Raw genomic sequence first — 13,023 nt, 5'->3', positions numbered from 1 at the left:
TAATTTCACGTTGGGAAGAACATTGTCAAAAATGAATTTATTTTCCTTTTATGTTCTATATAAATTGCCATTGATATTATTTTATTAAATTTAAGAAAAATTAATCTCTGCAACTCAATTTTGCTTAGCTTAAGTTCTAATCAGAGGTGATTTCATAAGTATTTTTCTCAGATTTGAATATATGTATTTTAATTTATAGAGATTCACTAAGCAGTGCCAGTCAACTCTGAGCTACTGATTTGCTATTGTTGTTGTTGTAACTGACTAAATTATTTGACTTCCTTATTCCTTAATTGTCATGATTATTTTTTTAAGATTTTATTTTTAAGTAATCTCTATACCCAACATGGGGCTCAAACTCACAACCCTGAGATCAAGAGCTGCATGCTGGCAACTGAGCCAGCGAGGCACTCCTTTCATGATTATTTTTATCTAGTACATTTTTGAGAAGGCAGAGGTTTCTTTTTGGAGTAAAACTATGCGGGAGGGAGCTTTGATATTCAGAGTTACTGTTTTGTTTTTTAAAGAATCAGAACAGGGGGGGCGCCTGGGTGGCTCAGTCGGTTAAGCGTCCGACTTCGGCTCAGGTCATGATCTCGCGGTCCGTGAGTTCGAGCCCCGCGTCGGGCTCTGTGCTGACAGCTCAGAGCCTGGAGCCTGTTTCAGATTCTGTGTGTCCCTCTCTCTCTGACCCTCCCCCATTCATGCTCTGTCTCTCTCTGTCTCAAAAATAAATAAACGTTAAAAAAAAAAATTAAAAAAAAAAAAAAAAGAATCAGAACAGGGTCATAGAATCTTTGAATTTTAATTTTTCTACTCATCTACATTTTTTCTAGTAATTTCTTTATTAATAAATTTAAACATGCCGAGTTTATTCTAATAAACAGAACAACAAATAGCTTAATATATACTCATTAACTTCCAGTAGTGCACTAACTTAATTTTCCTAATGTTTGTTTATTTTTGAGGACAGGTTGGGGGGAGAGAGAGAGGGAGAGGAAGACGGAGAGGGAGGGAGCGAGAAAGAACAAGCCAGAGGAGGGGCAGAGAGAGGGAGACAGATAATCCCAAGCAGGCTCCTAGCTGCCAGCACAGAGCCCAACTCGGGGCTGGATCTCACTGTGAGATTATGACCTGAGCCAAAATCAAGAGTTGGATACTTAAGTGACTGAGCCACTCAGCTGCCCCCAAATAATGCACTAACCTTAAATGCTGAAATAGATTACAAATTTTAGGGCATAATGACAAAATATTTGGGAACAGTAAAGACTAGGATTTGTTTAAGCAAAGAATATAGTGATGATTTATCACTTTAATGCAAACCCAATTTTATTGTTTAATGGAGTTTTGTTTTTATTTCCTTGGGAAATCTTGAATAGTTGATTTTTTGTACATTTTCAGGTCTTTCAAACATGATGTCAGATGGTGAATTTTTAAGAACAAGCTGTGGCTCACCCAACTATGCTGCACCAGAAGTAATTTCAGGAAGGTAGTATTTGACACCCTCCCACACTAATACATTTGTAATTATCTTTTTTTCCCTAGATTTTGTCTGTCTGTGGTGTCATATTGTAGTGAAAGGAAAGACATTTAGGGCTTATTCTTTTCTTATCCAGAAAGTGTTATATTTTAGGGATAAAACATAAGAATTAAGGATTCCATTTATAGAAGAGAATTCTTTTTTCCCCGTGGTGGAAGAAATTGAAGGTTTAAAACTAGCAAGTTTTAAAGGTAGGTCAGACATTAAAAACTTGCATTATACAGAAATACCTACTATTTAGAAATGGTTTACTTAGATGAAGGGTTAAAAGTATAATGTGTACCTTTAATTTTTCAGATAGAAGACATTTTGTAGTAGCTTTTTGTCTTATGATAAGGTGATTGGGGGATTGGACTGAAGTATGATAAAATCTTTAGACTTCATTTATTTTCTGGAGACTGCAGTATTATAAGAATTCTAATCTCTCAATTTACTGACCACCGGCATTGAGAACATGAGGATCTTTATACAGTGCAGCTTTTTGAATAGATTAGATGACAGGAAAATTTAATTTTTAAAGAGTAATTGTTTTTCACTGTACTACTGAAATTGAAAACAGATGGCTAAGTTTGTTACTAGTCTTTATAATTACCTTTTAATAACGTTTCACTCAAACCATGTTTCTTTGTTTGAATATGTCATATCCTAATTCAGAATGCAGAAATAGTATAGTATTTTCTCTCTGTTTTCATAACCTTGCTTGCCTGGCCTGCTCAGAGAAATTATATTTGGGTAAAGTCATGGCTATGATTAAGGCAGAAGTACCTAATTTTAGATTTATCAAGCTTCATCATTATTTTTTTAGATCAGCTTAATGTTCAAAGAATGTTTTTAAATTATTTCATTTGTGCCATCTAAATTCTTTAGGAAAAAAACAATTCTGGGGGCAATGTTAATTTAAAAAAAAATAAAAGAAAGAAATGGAAATATGCATATATGCATGGGCCATTTCTGAAGTCTAATTTTCCAGTTTGGAAAGGTCTTTCTGTGAGCCCTGGATGAGTGGGAACTTGTATTCAAAGCACTATTTATGGATTAGTTCAACAGTTTATTTGATCAGTTTACAGACATCCTTTCCCCAAAGCCAGACTTTGTGCTAACAGTCTGCAGTAGTTAAGTCAGTTGGCTACAGTGTATTGTAAATACCAGTTTAGGATCTTCTTTGTGAACCAGTCAGCTTGGCTTTCTTTCACAGCCTCAGGCCCCTTTTACCTTGGTAGGAAGTCTTGGGTTTTGGGGGGAGAGTGGGTTTCGGGTTCATCACTAAAGAACATTCTTAATTGATATCATGAGGAACAAAGTAAAGGAGTAAGAACAGAATTTTAGCTATAGTCTAACCTAAAAAAATTCTTAACTTTTGTTTTCAAAGATAATGATGATAGAATTATATAGAATCTTTCTGTATAGTGTAAAGCAATGACTATAGAAACCATACTCTAATAATTCTTTATAAAGTATCCATATTTAAAACTTTTGATTAATTGACTCTCAAGTTACTAATGATTATTTAATCCAATTGGTATTTCCTGTTACAGATTGTATGCAGGTCCAGAGGTAGACATATGGAGCAGTGGGGTTATTCTCTATGCTTTATTATGTGGAACCCTTCCGTTTGATGATGATCATGTGCCAACTCTTTTTAAGAAGATATGTGATGGGATCTTTTATACCCCTCAGTATTTAAATCCCTCTGTGATTAGCCTTTTGAAACATATGCTACAGGTGGATCCCATGAAGAGGGCCACAATCAAAGATATCAGGTAATAATGCAACTTGGAGATTATCAGATCTAATAGCTTCAATGATTTAAATTAAGTGAAAGAAAGAGTTGCAGGACAGTATGTATAATGTCATGTCATTTGTATGTTAAAAAATACAGTATATAGGCACATTTGTTTTCGTATTTAAAAATACACAGTAAACTGGTTACCTTAGGGAAGGAAGATTAGTAGGAGGGAGGGCTTTTACTTTTCACTTACACGTCTTTCTTTTGAAAGAAAATAAAAATAGACCCTGGTGGGATGTTAAATTTTGTAGTGGCTCTTTAAGATTTTCTGTGGTATGCTTCGTATTTGACTTTTATGCATTCTCATTAGGATTAATGCTTTTCAGTAGGAGTAAATTTGTGTGTTACTATTTGAGTTCTATCTCATAAATTACTCCCTTTTTTCCTTTTGTTCATCTCAAGTAATGAGGAATTTTTAATTTAATCAATGACATGCTTTTGTTTTTTGGGTACTATACATTGAATCACATGTGGAATTACTGATTTGTAAGTTTCATATGGAAGGGCATGCTTTTACCACCAGTGGAAAAGGATAAATCATTCTTTAAAATTTAAAATATCTAAGTGAAAGGTGCTTTTATTTGTGTTTTACATGGTTTTTTTTTTCCAATTTAAATGCAATATGTGACAATTAGAAGACTTAGAAAACACCAAAAACAAAACAAAACAAAACCAAAATAAAAAAAAACCCACCAGAAAATGATCTTTAATTCCATCACCCAGAAGATAATCGTTGTTCTTTTCCTTTCATGATGTTTTTAGTTTTAGCAGTTTTTGACATAGTTTAGGTCAAACATATCCTTTTATATTTGAAGAGTTGTTATCTTCATAGAGTTGTTTTATAAGGTGAGATAATGTATACGAAGTATTTAGCCTAAAATCTACCACAGAGTAAGCGTTCAGTGAATGATAGTTGTCTGTTTTTGTTGTTTTTTTCACCTAATATTGTATCAAGAATATTGTAATAATGAAGCCACAGAATATATTCTTTTTTCTGAACTGGAAATAAGCTGGTCTTGGTCATTTGTTTGTCATTGTCATTTGTGCCAAAACTTTAAATAAAAGTGAAGACATTTCTTTTCCAGTTAGTGCAGCACTGCTTTTTCCCTCTTAAAATCTGAGGGAGGTTGGAGCATTTCCCCCAATATATACAATGAAATGTGAGCCAGAAGAAAGTCTCAGTTTAAAAAAAATGAAAATACCCTATGTGTATAAATAGAAATGAATTCATATCCTAAATCCCCCAAACTGTTACTTACAGTCTCACCTCCTAACTTTGTCTCAGGGAGCATGAATGGTTTAAACAAGATCTTCCAAAATATCTCTTTCCTGAGGATCCATCATATAGTTCAACCATGATTGATGATGAAGCCTTAAAAGAAGTGTGTGAAAAATTTGAATGCTCAGAAGAGGAGGTTCTCAGCTGCCTTTATAATAGAAATCACCAGGACCCGTTGGCAGTTGCCTATCACCTCATAATAGATAACAGGAGGATAATGAATGAGGCCAAAGATTTTTACTTGGCAACAAGCCCACCTGATTCTTTTCTCGATGATCATCATTTGACTCGGCCCCATCCTGAAAGAGTACCATTCTTGGTTGCTGAAACACCAAGGGCACGCCACACCCTCGATGAATTAAACCCACAGAAATCAAAACACCAAGGTGTAAGGAAAGCAAAATGGCATTTGGGAATTAGAAGTCAAAGTCGACCGAATGATATCATGGCAGAAGTTTGTAGAGCAATTAAACAACTGGATTACGAATGGAAGGTAAAAAAGAAAGGGCATTCTGACTTTAAGCACATTTGCTAAACCTGTAGTCTATAAAATGTTTTATAGAAGAACTGCTTTTGACTTTCTTTTTGTCCATACCACACACTAGGTTGTAAACCCATATTATTTGCGTGTTCGAAGGAAGAATCCTGTAACAAGTACATACTCCAAAATGAGTCTACAGTTATACCAAGTGGATAGTAGAACGTACTTACTGGATTTCCGTAGTATTGATGGTATGTACCTTCCACAAAACAACTTAGTTGACAAACTAGACTTTGTTACCTAACTTGGCTTTTTAGTCTTTGATTCTTTCGAAGCTTCTTGAACTGTTCCTAGTAATTCAATAGCAAAAGAACATTAAATGTGAGATTTGGTGCCTCTGTGATGTCAGCATTTGTGAATCTTAGGTTTGCTGTAATCTTACAGTGTATTGTCCTTTTATGATTACCTTAAAGCCAGATGCAGTCCGATCCTAAAATGATAGTTTCTGCCACATTTCTGTTTTTTGGTGTGGTTCATTTTGGTAAGATAAAATGTTTTATTTAGAAATAAATGTTGACTTTTTATTACATTTTTTTATATCTGATATTTAATAAATTTTTTTTTTCATTTAAGAATTAGAGTACAGTTATTACCTTTTAGAGTTGATTGATAAGGCAGTGTGAATAGATTTGATTAGTAGCTCATAGGACAAGAAATCATTTGTCAAGTAAGGTTTCTTACAGGGGACTGAGAGAGAAATGTTTTGGATAGGTAAGGGACTTAATGGTTAGTTTTCTCCTCTCATCCAGCCTTTTGCTCCCAGCCTGACACTAGAGACATATCAGAGGTATGCATCCTGTATTAGTTTTGTGAGTTACATGATTCCAATTTTATCTCTTAATAAAGTGTTCTTAAATAATAGACCACTTTTGTATGAAAGCATGATATAGGGATTCCTGGGACTAAAGATAATGTTCAAGATAATGATCATAATTCGTTAAAAGTGACATTGTTAACCTTAATTTTAGATTGCTGTGCATTTCTATTTACCTACAGTCATAAACAATCAGAGACAGCCTGATGATCAAATTGAAATATTCAGACTTTTTAAGTTAGGTGTATTTTAATTGGTCATCAAAATAATGATTTACTTCAGTATAAAATCTTAAAAGTACCTCCTTGAATATTTTTAAAGAAACATTAAATTATGATAAGTATTGGTTTACTGTTTTAATAGTTAGAAAGTGAAAACCTATACTTAGAAAATATATCTCTGATTACCATTATGTATAGTTTGCCAGAATATCTTAACTATTTATATTGATTAAGTTGAGGTAAATTATTAATTGCAGAAAGCAGACATTTTTGTTATTGTTTGTTTATTAAATTTAAATCCAAGTTAGTTAACATACAGTGTAGTAATAATTCCAGGAATAGGATTTAGTGATTTATCACTTACATATAACATGAGCACCCAGTGCTCATCCGAAATGTCTTCCTTAATGCCTCTCACCCGTTTTTAGCCCTCCCTCCCACCTAACACCCCACCACCAACCCTCTGTTTGTTTTCTGCATTTAAAAGTCTCTTATGGTTTGTCTCCTTTTCTGTTTTTATATTATTTTTGCTTCCCTTCCCTTATGTTCTTCTGTTTTGTCTTAAATTCCACATATGAACGAAATCATATGATACTTGTCTTTCTCTGACTTACTTCGCTTAGCATAATACATTCTAGTTCCATCCACATTGTTGCAAATGGCAAGATTTCATCCTTTTTGAATGCCAAGTAATATTCCAGTGTGTGTGTGTGTGTGTGTGTGTGTGTGTGTGTGTGTGTGTGTGTGTGTGTTTACATACACACTCACACCCCACATCTTCTTTATTCATCAGTCAATGGACATTGGGCTCTTTCCATACTTTGGCTATAGCCAAGAGTGGTACTATAAACTTTGGGGTGCATGTACCCCTTCGAATCAGCACTCTTGTATCCCTTGCATAAGTACCTAGTAGTGCAATTGCTGGGTCATAGGGTAGTTCTGTTTTTTGAGGCACTTGCATACTGTTTTCCTGAGTGGCTGCATCAGTTTGCATTCCCACCAGCAGTGCAAAAGGGTTCCCTTTTCTCTGCATCCTCATCAACATCTGTTGCTTCCTGAGTTGTTAATTTTAACCATTCTGACAGGTGAGAGATGGTATCTCTTTGTTGTTTTTGATTTGTATTTTTCTGATGATGAGTGATGTTGAGCACCTTTTTATGTGTCTCTTAGCCATCTGGATGTCTTCTTTGGAAAAGTGTCTATTCATGTCTTTTGCCCATTTTTTCACTGGATTATTTGTTTTTTGGGTGTTGAGTTTGATAAGTTCCTTAGAGATTTTGGATACTAACCCTTTATCTGATATGTCATTTGCAAATGTCTTCTCCCATTCCATCAGTTGCCTTTTAGTTTTGTTGATTATTTCCTTTGCAATGCAGAAGCTTTTTATCTTGATGAGGTCTCAGTAGTTCATTTTTGCTTTTGTTTCCCTTGCTTTGGGAGACAGGTCAAGTAAGAAGTTGTTGTGGCTCAGGTCAAAGAGGTTGTTGCCTGTTTTCTCTAGTATTTTGATAGCTTCCTGTCTTATGTTTAGGTCTTTCATCCATTTTGAGTTTATTTTTGTGTATGGTATAAGAAAGTGGTTCAGGTTCATTCTTCTGCATGTTGCTGTCCAGTTTTCCCAACACCATTTGCTGAAGAGACTGTCTTTTTTCCATTGGATATTCCTTCCTGCTTTGTCAAAGATTAGTTGGCCATATGTTTGTGGGTCCATTTCTGGGTTCTCTATTCTGTTCCAATGATCTTGTGCCAATACCATACTGTCTTGAAGATTATAGCTTTGTAATATAGCTTGAAGTCCAGAATTGTGATGTTTCCAGCTTTGGTTTTCTTTTTCAGGACTGCTTTGGCTACTTGGGGTCTTTTGTGGTTCCATACAAATTGTAGGATTGTTTGTTCTAGTTCAGTGAACAGTAGTGTGCTATTTTGATAGGGATTACTTTATTTTTATTTTTAAATGGGAAAAATATCTTTATGCCAATGTTTGTATGAGTAGACTATAATAGGCTTTTAGTAAATGATATGATACTATAACATGGTTTGAAATTTATATTAATTCAGATTTCCCATATGCATACACTCTCAAAACGAATTTAACACTGTCTATTAAAAAGCCTGACAGGGGCGCCTGGGTGGCGCAGTCGGTTAAGCGTCCGACTTCAGCCAGGTCACGATCTCGCGGTCCGTGAGTTCGAGCCCCGCGTCAGGCTCTGGGCTGATGGCTCGGAGCCTGGAGCCTGTTTCCGATTCTGTGTCTCCCTCTCTCTCTGCCCCTCCCCCGTTCATGCTCTGTCTCTCTCTGTCCCAAAAATAAATAAAAAACGTTGGAAAAAAAAAAAAAAAAAAGCCTGACAGAGCACGCTTGACTCATAATATCAAGTAAATACTCTATCCTAGCATTTCAAGAGTATAACTGTATATATAAATGTTTTCTCATAAACAGAGCCTTTAATTAAGTACAAGTTTTTAGCAGTTCTTCATTGGCCATCTCCATTAAGATCTGTTACCACTTTTGTGTATCTAAGATCCTATGGAATTATTAGATTTACCTATGAATTTTTTGTCTTCTTCATAAACAAAAGAATAGTACCTACTTAGTGTCAGAAAGGCACAGGTTTGAGTGGTAATGTACTGGCCTCAAATTTATAACCTTAGGTTTATTAGCCCCTGGGTTTGCCAGTTGAATGAACATTTACTGTTTTTGTGTACTGTATTTTCAACTTTAGTTTTTCCTTAATTTGTTTTTTGGAATCATTTCATGAGATCTTAAATACAAAGAGAAAGTGGGAGAGTGAAAAGCAGTGAGATGACAGGCAAAGGAGGTTCTAGATTTACCTCTTTATTACCTATGGCAAGTCACTACACTTTTTGAGGTTTATGTTTTCTTATCAATAGAATGAAGCATTGGATGAGGTGGTTTCCAAGATTTCTCCCAAATTTTAAGTGCATTTATTTTATGACTTTAATATAGAGAAATGAATTTTTATTGCTAGGGAAGGATGTTTATTGAGCCCCATGTTATTAGTTTATTGGGCTATTAATTTTGGAGTGTAAGTCTGATGAGTAGCTACATACTGATGAGTAGCTATGTGCTATACCCAATGTTGATTAGGCATGAGGAGAATACGTACTGTATGTAAAGAAGACAAATGGTTTAACACAGATTCATCACCTCTATTTTAGAACGTTTTCAAAATAAATGTGCTCTTGATAGGTGGTCAGTGGTCTCACTCAAAGAAGCAAATTAAATACTATTCAACTTTTGTTGGCGGGTGGGAGCGCACCTGGGTGGATCAGTCGGTTAAGCATCCAACTCTTGATTTCTGCTCAGGTCATGATCTCACGGTTTGTGAGATTGAGCCCTGTGTTGGGCTGTGTCTGCACTGGCAGCATGGGGCCTGCTTGGGATTCTCTCTCCCTCTCTCTCTGCCCCTCCTCCCCTCCCTCATGCATGCGCGCGCTCTCTCTCTCAAAATAAACAAAACTTAAAAGAATAAAAATTATGGGGTGTAATGGATTATAATAAATTGAAATTTTTTTTTACCCAGATGAAATTACTGAAGCCAAATCAGGGACTGCTACTCCACAGAGATCAGGATCAGTTAGCAACTATCGATCTTGCCAAAGGAATGATTCAGATGCTGATGCTCAAGGAAAATCCTCAGAAGCTTCACTTACCTCATCTGTGACCTCACTTGACTCTTCTCCTGTTGACTTAACTCCAAGACCTGGAAGTCACACGATAGAATTTTTTGAAATGTGTGCGAATCTAATTAAAATTCTTGCACAGTAAACCTAAAACTTTGCTTATTTCTTTGATAGCAATAAGCATGCATAAAAAATCATAGCCAAATGCTTCCATTTATAATCAAGTTATACATAATTATAACTGAGGATTGGCCTTTTGGAATGCAATTTGCACAGGAATTGGAACATGATTAATAGTTAAAAGCCTAATGTGCAAAAATGAATTAAGATAATTTTGTTCATTGTTCAGTAGGCATATAGCATAATGTAATTTTCACAATGAATTATAGGTCTCTCAGGCTCACTTGATTTTTGGCTGTTTTATATTTAATGTATACAGGGCTTTGTAGAATATTAATTTACCATAAAGGCCTTCATGTATTATTACAAGTTGATATGTTCTATAATTGCTTCATAAATTTATTCAATAAATATTTGCCTAGAATCCCCAGAGACCTTTATAGGTGATTTGTTTTGGGGGGATCCTGTCTTACATAGCAGGTATTTTCCAGTAGTGACAGGCTGGACAACTCTTCCATATCTCTTCCCTTAATATTCTTTAGTATACAGTAAGCATATCAAAGATTAAATTAGACATAATTAAAATTTTTTCTTTAGCTTGATAAATCCAAAAACACACAGAACTTACATATTCAGATACTCTAGGCACTAAGTTAAATCTTAAAATTTGTCTCACTATATTCTGTACATAAATTTCTCTTTTTGTCCCAAGAGCTGAGTTGCATATGCTATAAATAAGTCATGTTTTTGTCAATCTCACAAATTCCGCTGCTCATGTCCTTCAGTATTGAATGTATACAAAAATTTCTAGTCATTCAATTATGTATCTTTTAAATTGATTTAGCACACAGAATATTTCCTACCATTTAAATGCTCAGATAAGACTTTTTCTCCCAAATTTTATCGTGACCATTTTTAAAAACAAAAATAAAAAGGCTATAGGGTGATCACATGTGTATCTACCACTTAGATTCAACACTGGTTAACATTTTGCCACATTTGCTTTATATCTATGTATGTATATAGACATAGTGTACATATGAACGTGTATATAGATATATATGTTTTTTTCTCCTTGAACCGTTTGGATGTTGCTGATATACTTATCACCCTCAACATTTCAAGCATCTCCTAAAAAAAAATAACATTTTCCTAAAAAAACATACTGCTATTATCAGATTAGTAATTCCCTAAAGTCATCTAATCATGCATATTTAGGTTTCCCCAGTTGTCTTCCAAATTTCTTTTATAGCTGGCTATTTCAAACCAGGATTCAGTGAAAATTTAGACATTGCCAGGTATGACATTATTACTTCAATAAAATAATGGAATGAATCAGTTAGTGCTTCTAAATGGTCACGTTTGTTTTAGATTTTAATCATTTTTTAAAAAGTAGCATTATGGGAACTGCCTAAAGATGCTTAATTAATCTTTGTAAGATCTCTATACTTTCTTTTCCTTGATCCTTCCTTTTTCCTAGTAGCATTCCATAATAGTTGTAAATGAAGATTTAAAGTCACTTCAGTTAAAATTGGTGTCCTGTGTATGCTAATAAAAAATAAAAAGTACTATATCACCCATAATTGCCTTATACTATTTTAACTTCAAGGTATTGATTTTCTTTGGTATCAATCATTTTTCCATTGCAGAAGAGCTATCTTATTTCTCATTTAATACTTTTGTATTATAGGACTATTTTTGGCAAATACAGTGAACACCTTTGTAACCAGACAGTAATATACTCAAGTGTCTTGATAGCTTGCACAGTTAACTATAGTAGTAGATTTGGTTCCAGTACCCCTAGAAACATGCAGTGAATTCAAAAGAAAAATCTTGCTTATGTCCAGGACTTATCTATTCAACTTAGAATCTGAAAGCTGTATAAAATAATAGGAGTGCAACTTAAATACTAAGTTCAAAACTGTATAACTTGTATGTGGCCCTGCATTTTTGGGATATTGATTTAATGTAGGGTCTCTAAATGCAGCATTATGTTCCTGATGTTAAGAACAGAAGACTGTATTTTTGAAAAGTTACAGATTTGTACATAGAACTAAGACATTGTCAGAATGTCTCTATAAGCTGTTGTGGGGAGGTGGTGGGGCGGTGCGGGGGGGGATTGAAAGGAGGAACCAATTAAATAGGACCTTCTAAAAATTGTTAATTTTGTAAACTTTGCTGCTTGTTAAGTTATTGTGATTCCTTTTAGTTACTGAGTTTTATTTTGAAGATATTTAAATATTGCACTTGTACAAATAGTATGATAAACGCACAGATTATTGCAGCAGATTCTTTTTTAAGCTGGGATATTTGAAATGACAACTTTCGGTTGAATATGTCGAGGCTGCATCAGAATTTTCAAAAATTTATTGTAGTTTGCAAATTCTTACTAACTGAAGATGTAAGGGAGTCAATGCAAATGATTTTTAATCTTTTTTTATTATCTTTTCAGCAATTTATATTTTTTGTGATTTATGCAACCATATTTTTACTTTGTCTTGACAACTGAAAGATGTATAAGGTTTTTGCCAGAAATGTACTGTATACATAGTTTTAAATATAACAGATTTTACTGATATGTAAAAATTTTGCCATTAAAATAAATGATTTCTCACCAAGAGGAAATTTTCTACCAGGTTGGGGGATATGGGAGCTTAATATATCTAATTTAAAATAATTTCACTGAAATAAATTCCATTGCTTTTACTTTGATTATATTTTCTCTTGAGATGCTTTTGTAGTTTTTCAGAGTTTTAAATGATTTTATATAAAAAGTCCTGTGCTTTCACCTTCCCCATCCCCCCTCCAATCCCTGCTTTTTGACCTTGTAGTTTTACCATTCACACTCAATGAATGCTTGGTGGACTGTGGCTAGATGTAGGACTCCATGCATCTATGCTTGGACTGGCATCCTTGGAATGAAAAAATGGTGTGCTGTTTAAATCTTTTCCCCTTAATTCTTGTCCATCTCCTCCATACACAGCAGAAGTCTTATTTTCATTGTGAATTCTCCTGACAAGATGAATGAAATTCCACATACAACATAACTATAAATTGGTAATAGGGTAGAGATCAAT

At 34.4% G+C, this 13,023-nt stretch overlaps 1 protein-coding gene across 5 annotated transcripts in view; it reads left to right on the top strand.

Annotated features, from left to right (window-relative positions):
- PRKAA1 (protein kinase AMP-activated catalytic subunit alpha 1) overlaps nucleotides 1–12,658 on the top strand; it is a 46,558-nt gene extending 33,900 nt beyond the window's left edge. For 4 of the 5 annotated variants that reach the window (XM_058718309.1, XM_058718298.1, XM_058718292.1 and 1 more), the window contains 5 exons: nucleotides 1,402–1,489; nucleotides 3,076–3,300; nucleotides 4,612–5,098; nucleotides 5,211–5,337; nucleotides 9,727–12,658. In XM_058718309.1, the coding sequence (XP_058574292.1) occupies nucleotides 1,402–1,489; nucleotides 3,076–3,300; nucleotides 4,612–5,098; nucleotides 5,211–5,337; nucleotides 9,727–9,971 (1,172 nt within the window). In that variant the 3' untranslated portion in view covers nucleotides 9,972–12,658. Of the gene's footprint in view, nucleotides 1–1,401; nucleotides 1,490–1,917; nucleotides 2,006–3,075; nucleotides 3,301–4,611; nucleotides 5,099–5,210; nucleotides 5,338–9,726 lie in introns of those variants that run through there. The other variant, XM_058718320.1, reaches the window with a different exon arrangement.
- Nucleotides 12,659–13,023: the final 365 nt, after the last annotated feature.

The sequence above is a fragment of the Neofelis nebulosa genome, chromosome 1 (genome assembly GCF_028018385.1).
Source record: "Neofelis nebulosa isolate mNeoNeb1 chromosome 1, mNeoNeb1.pri, whole genome shotgun sequence".
NCBI classification, from domain to species: Eukaryota; Metazoa; Chordata; class Mammalia; order Carnivora; family Felidae; genus Neofelis; species Neofelis nebulosa.
This window is presented reverse-complemented; position numbering and strand designations above follow the sequence as displayed.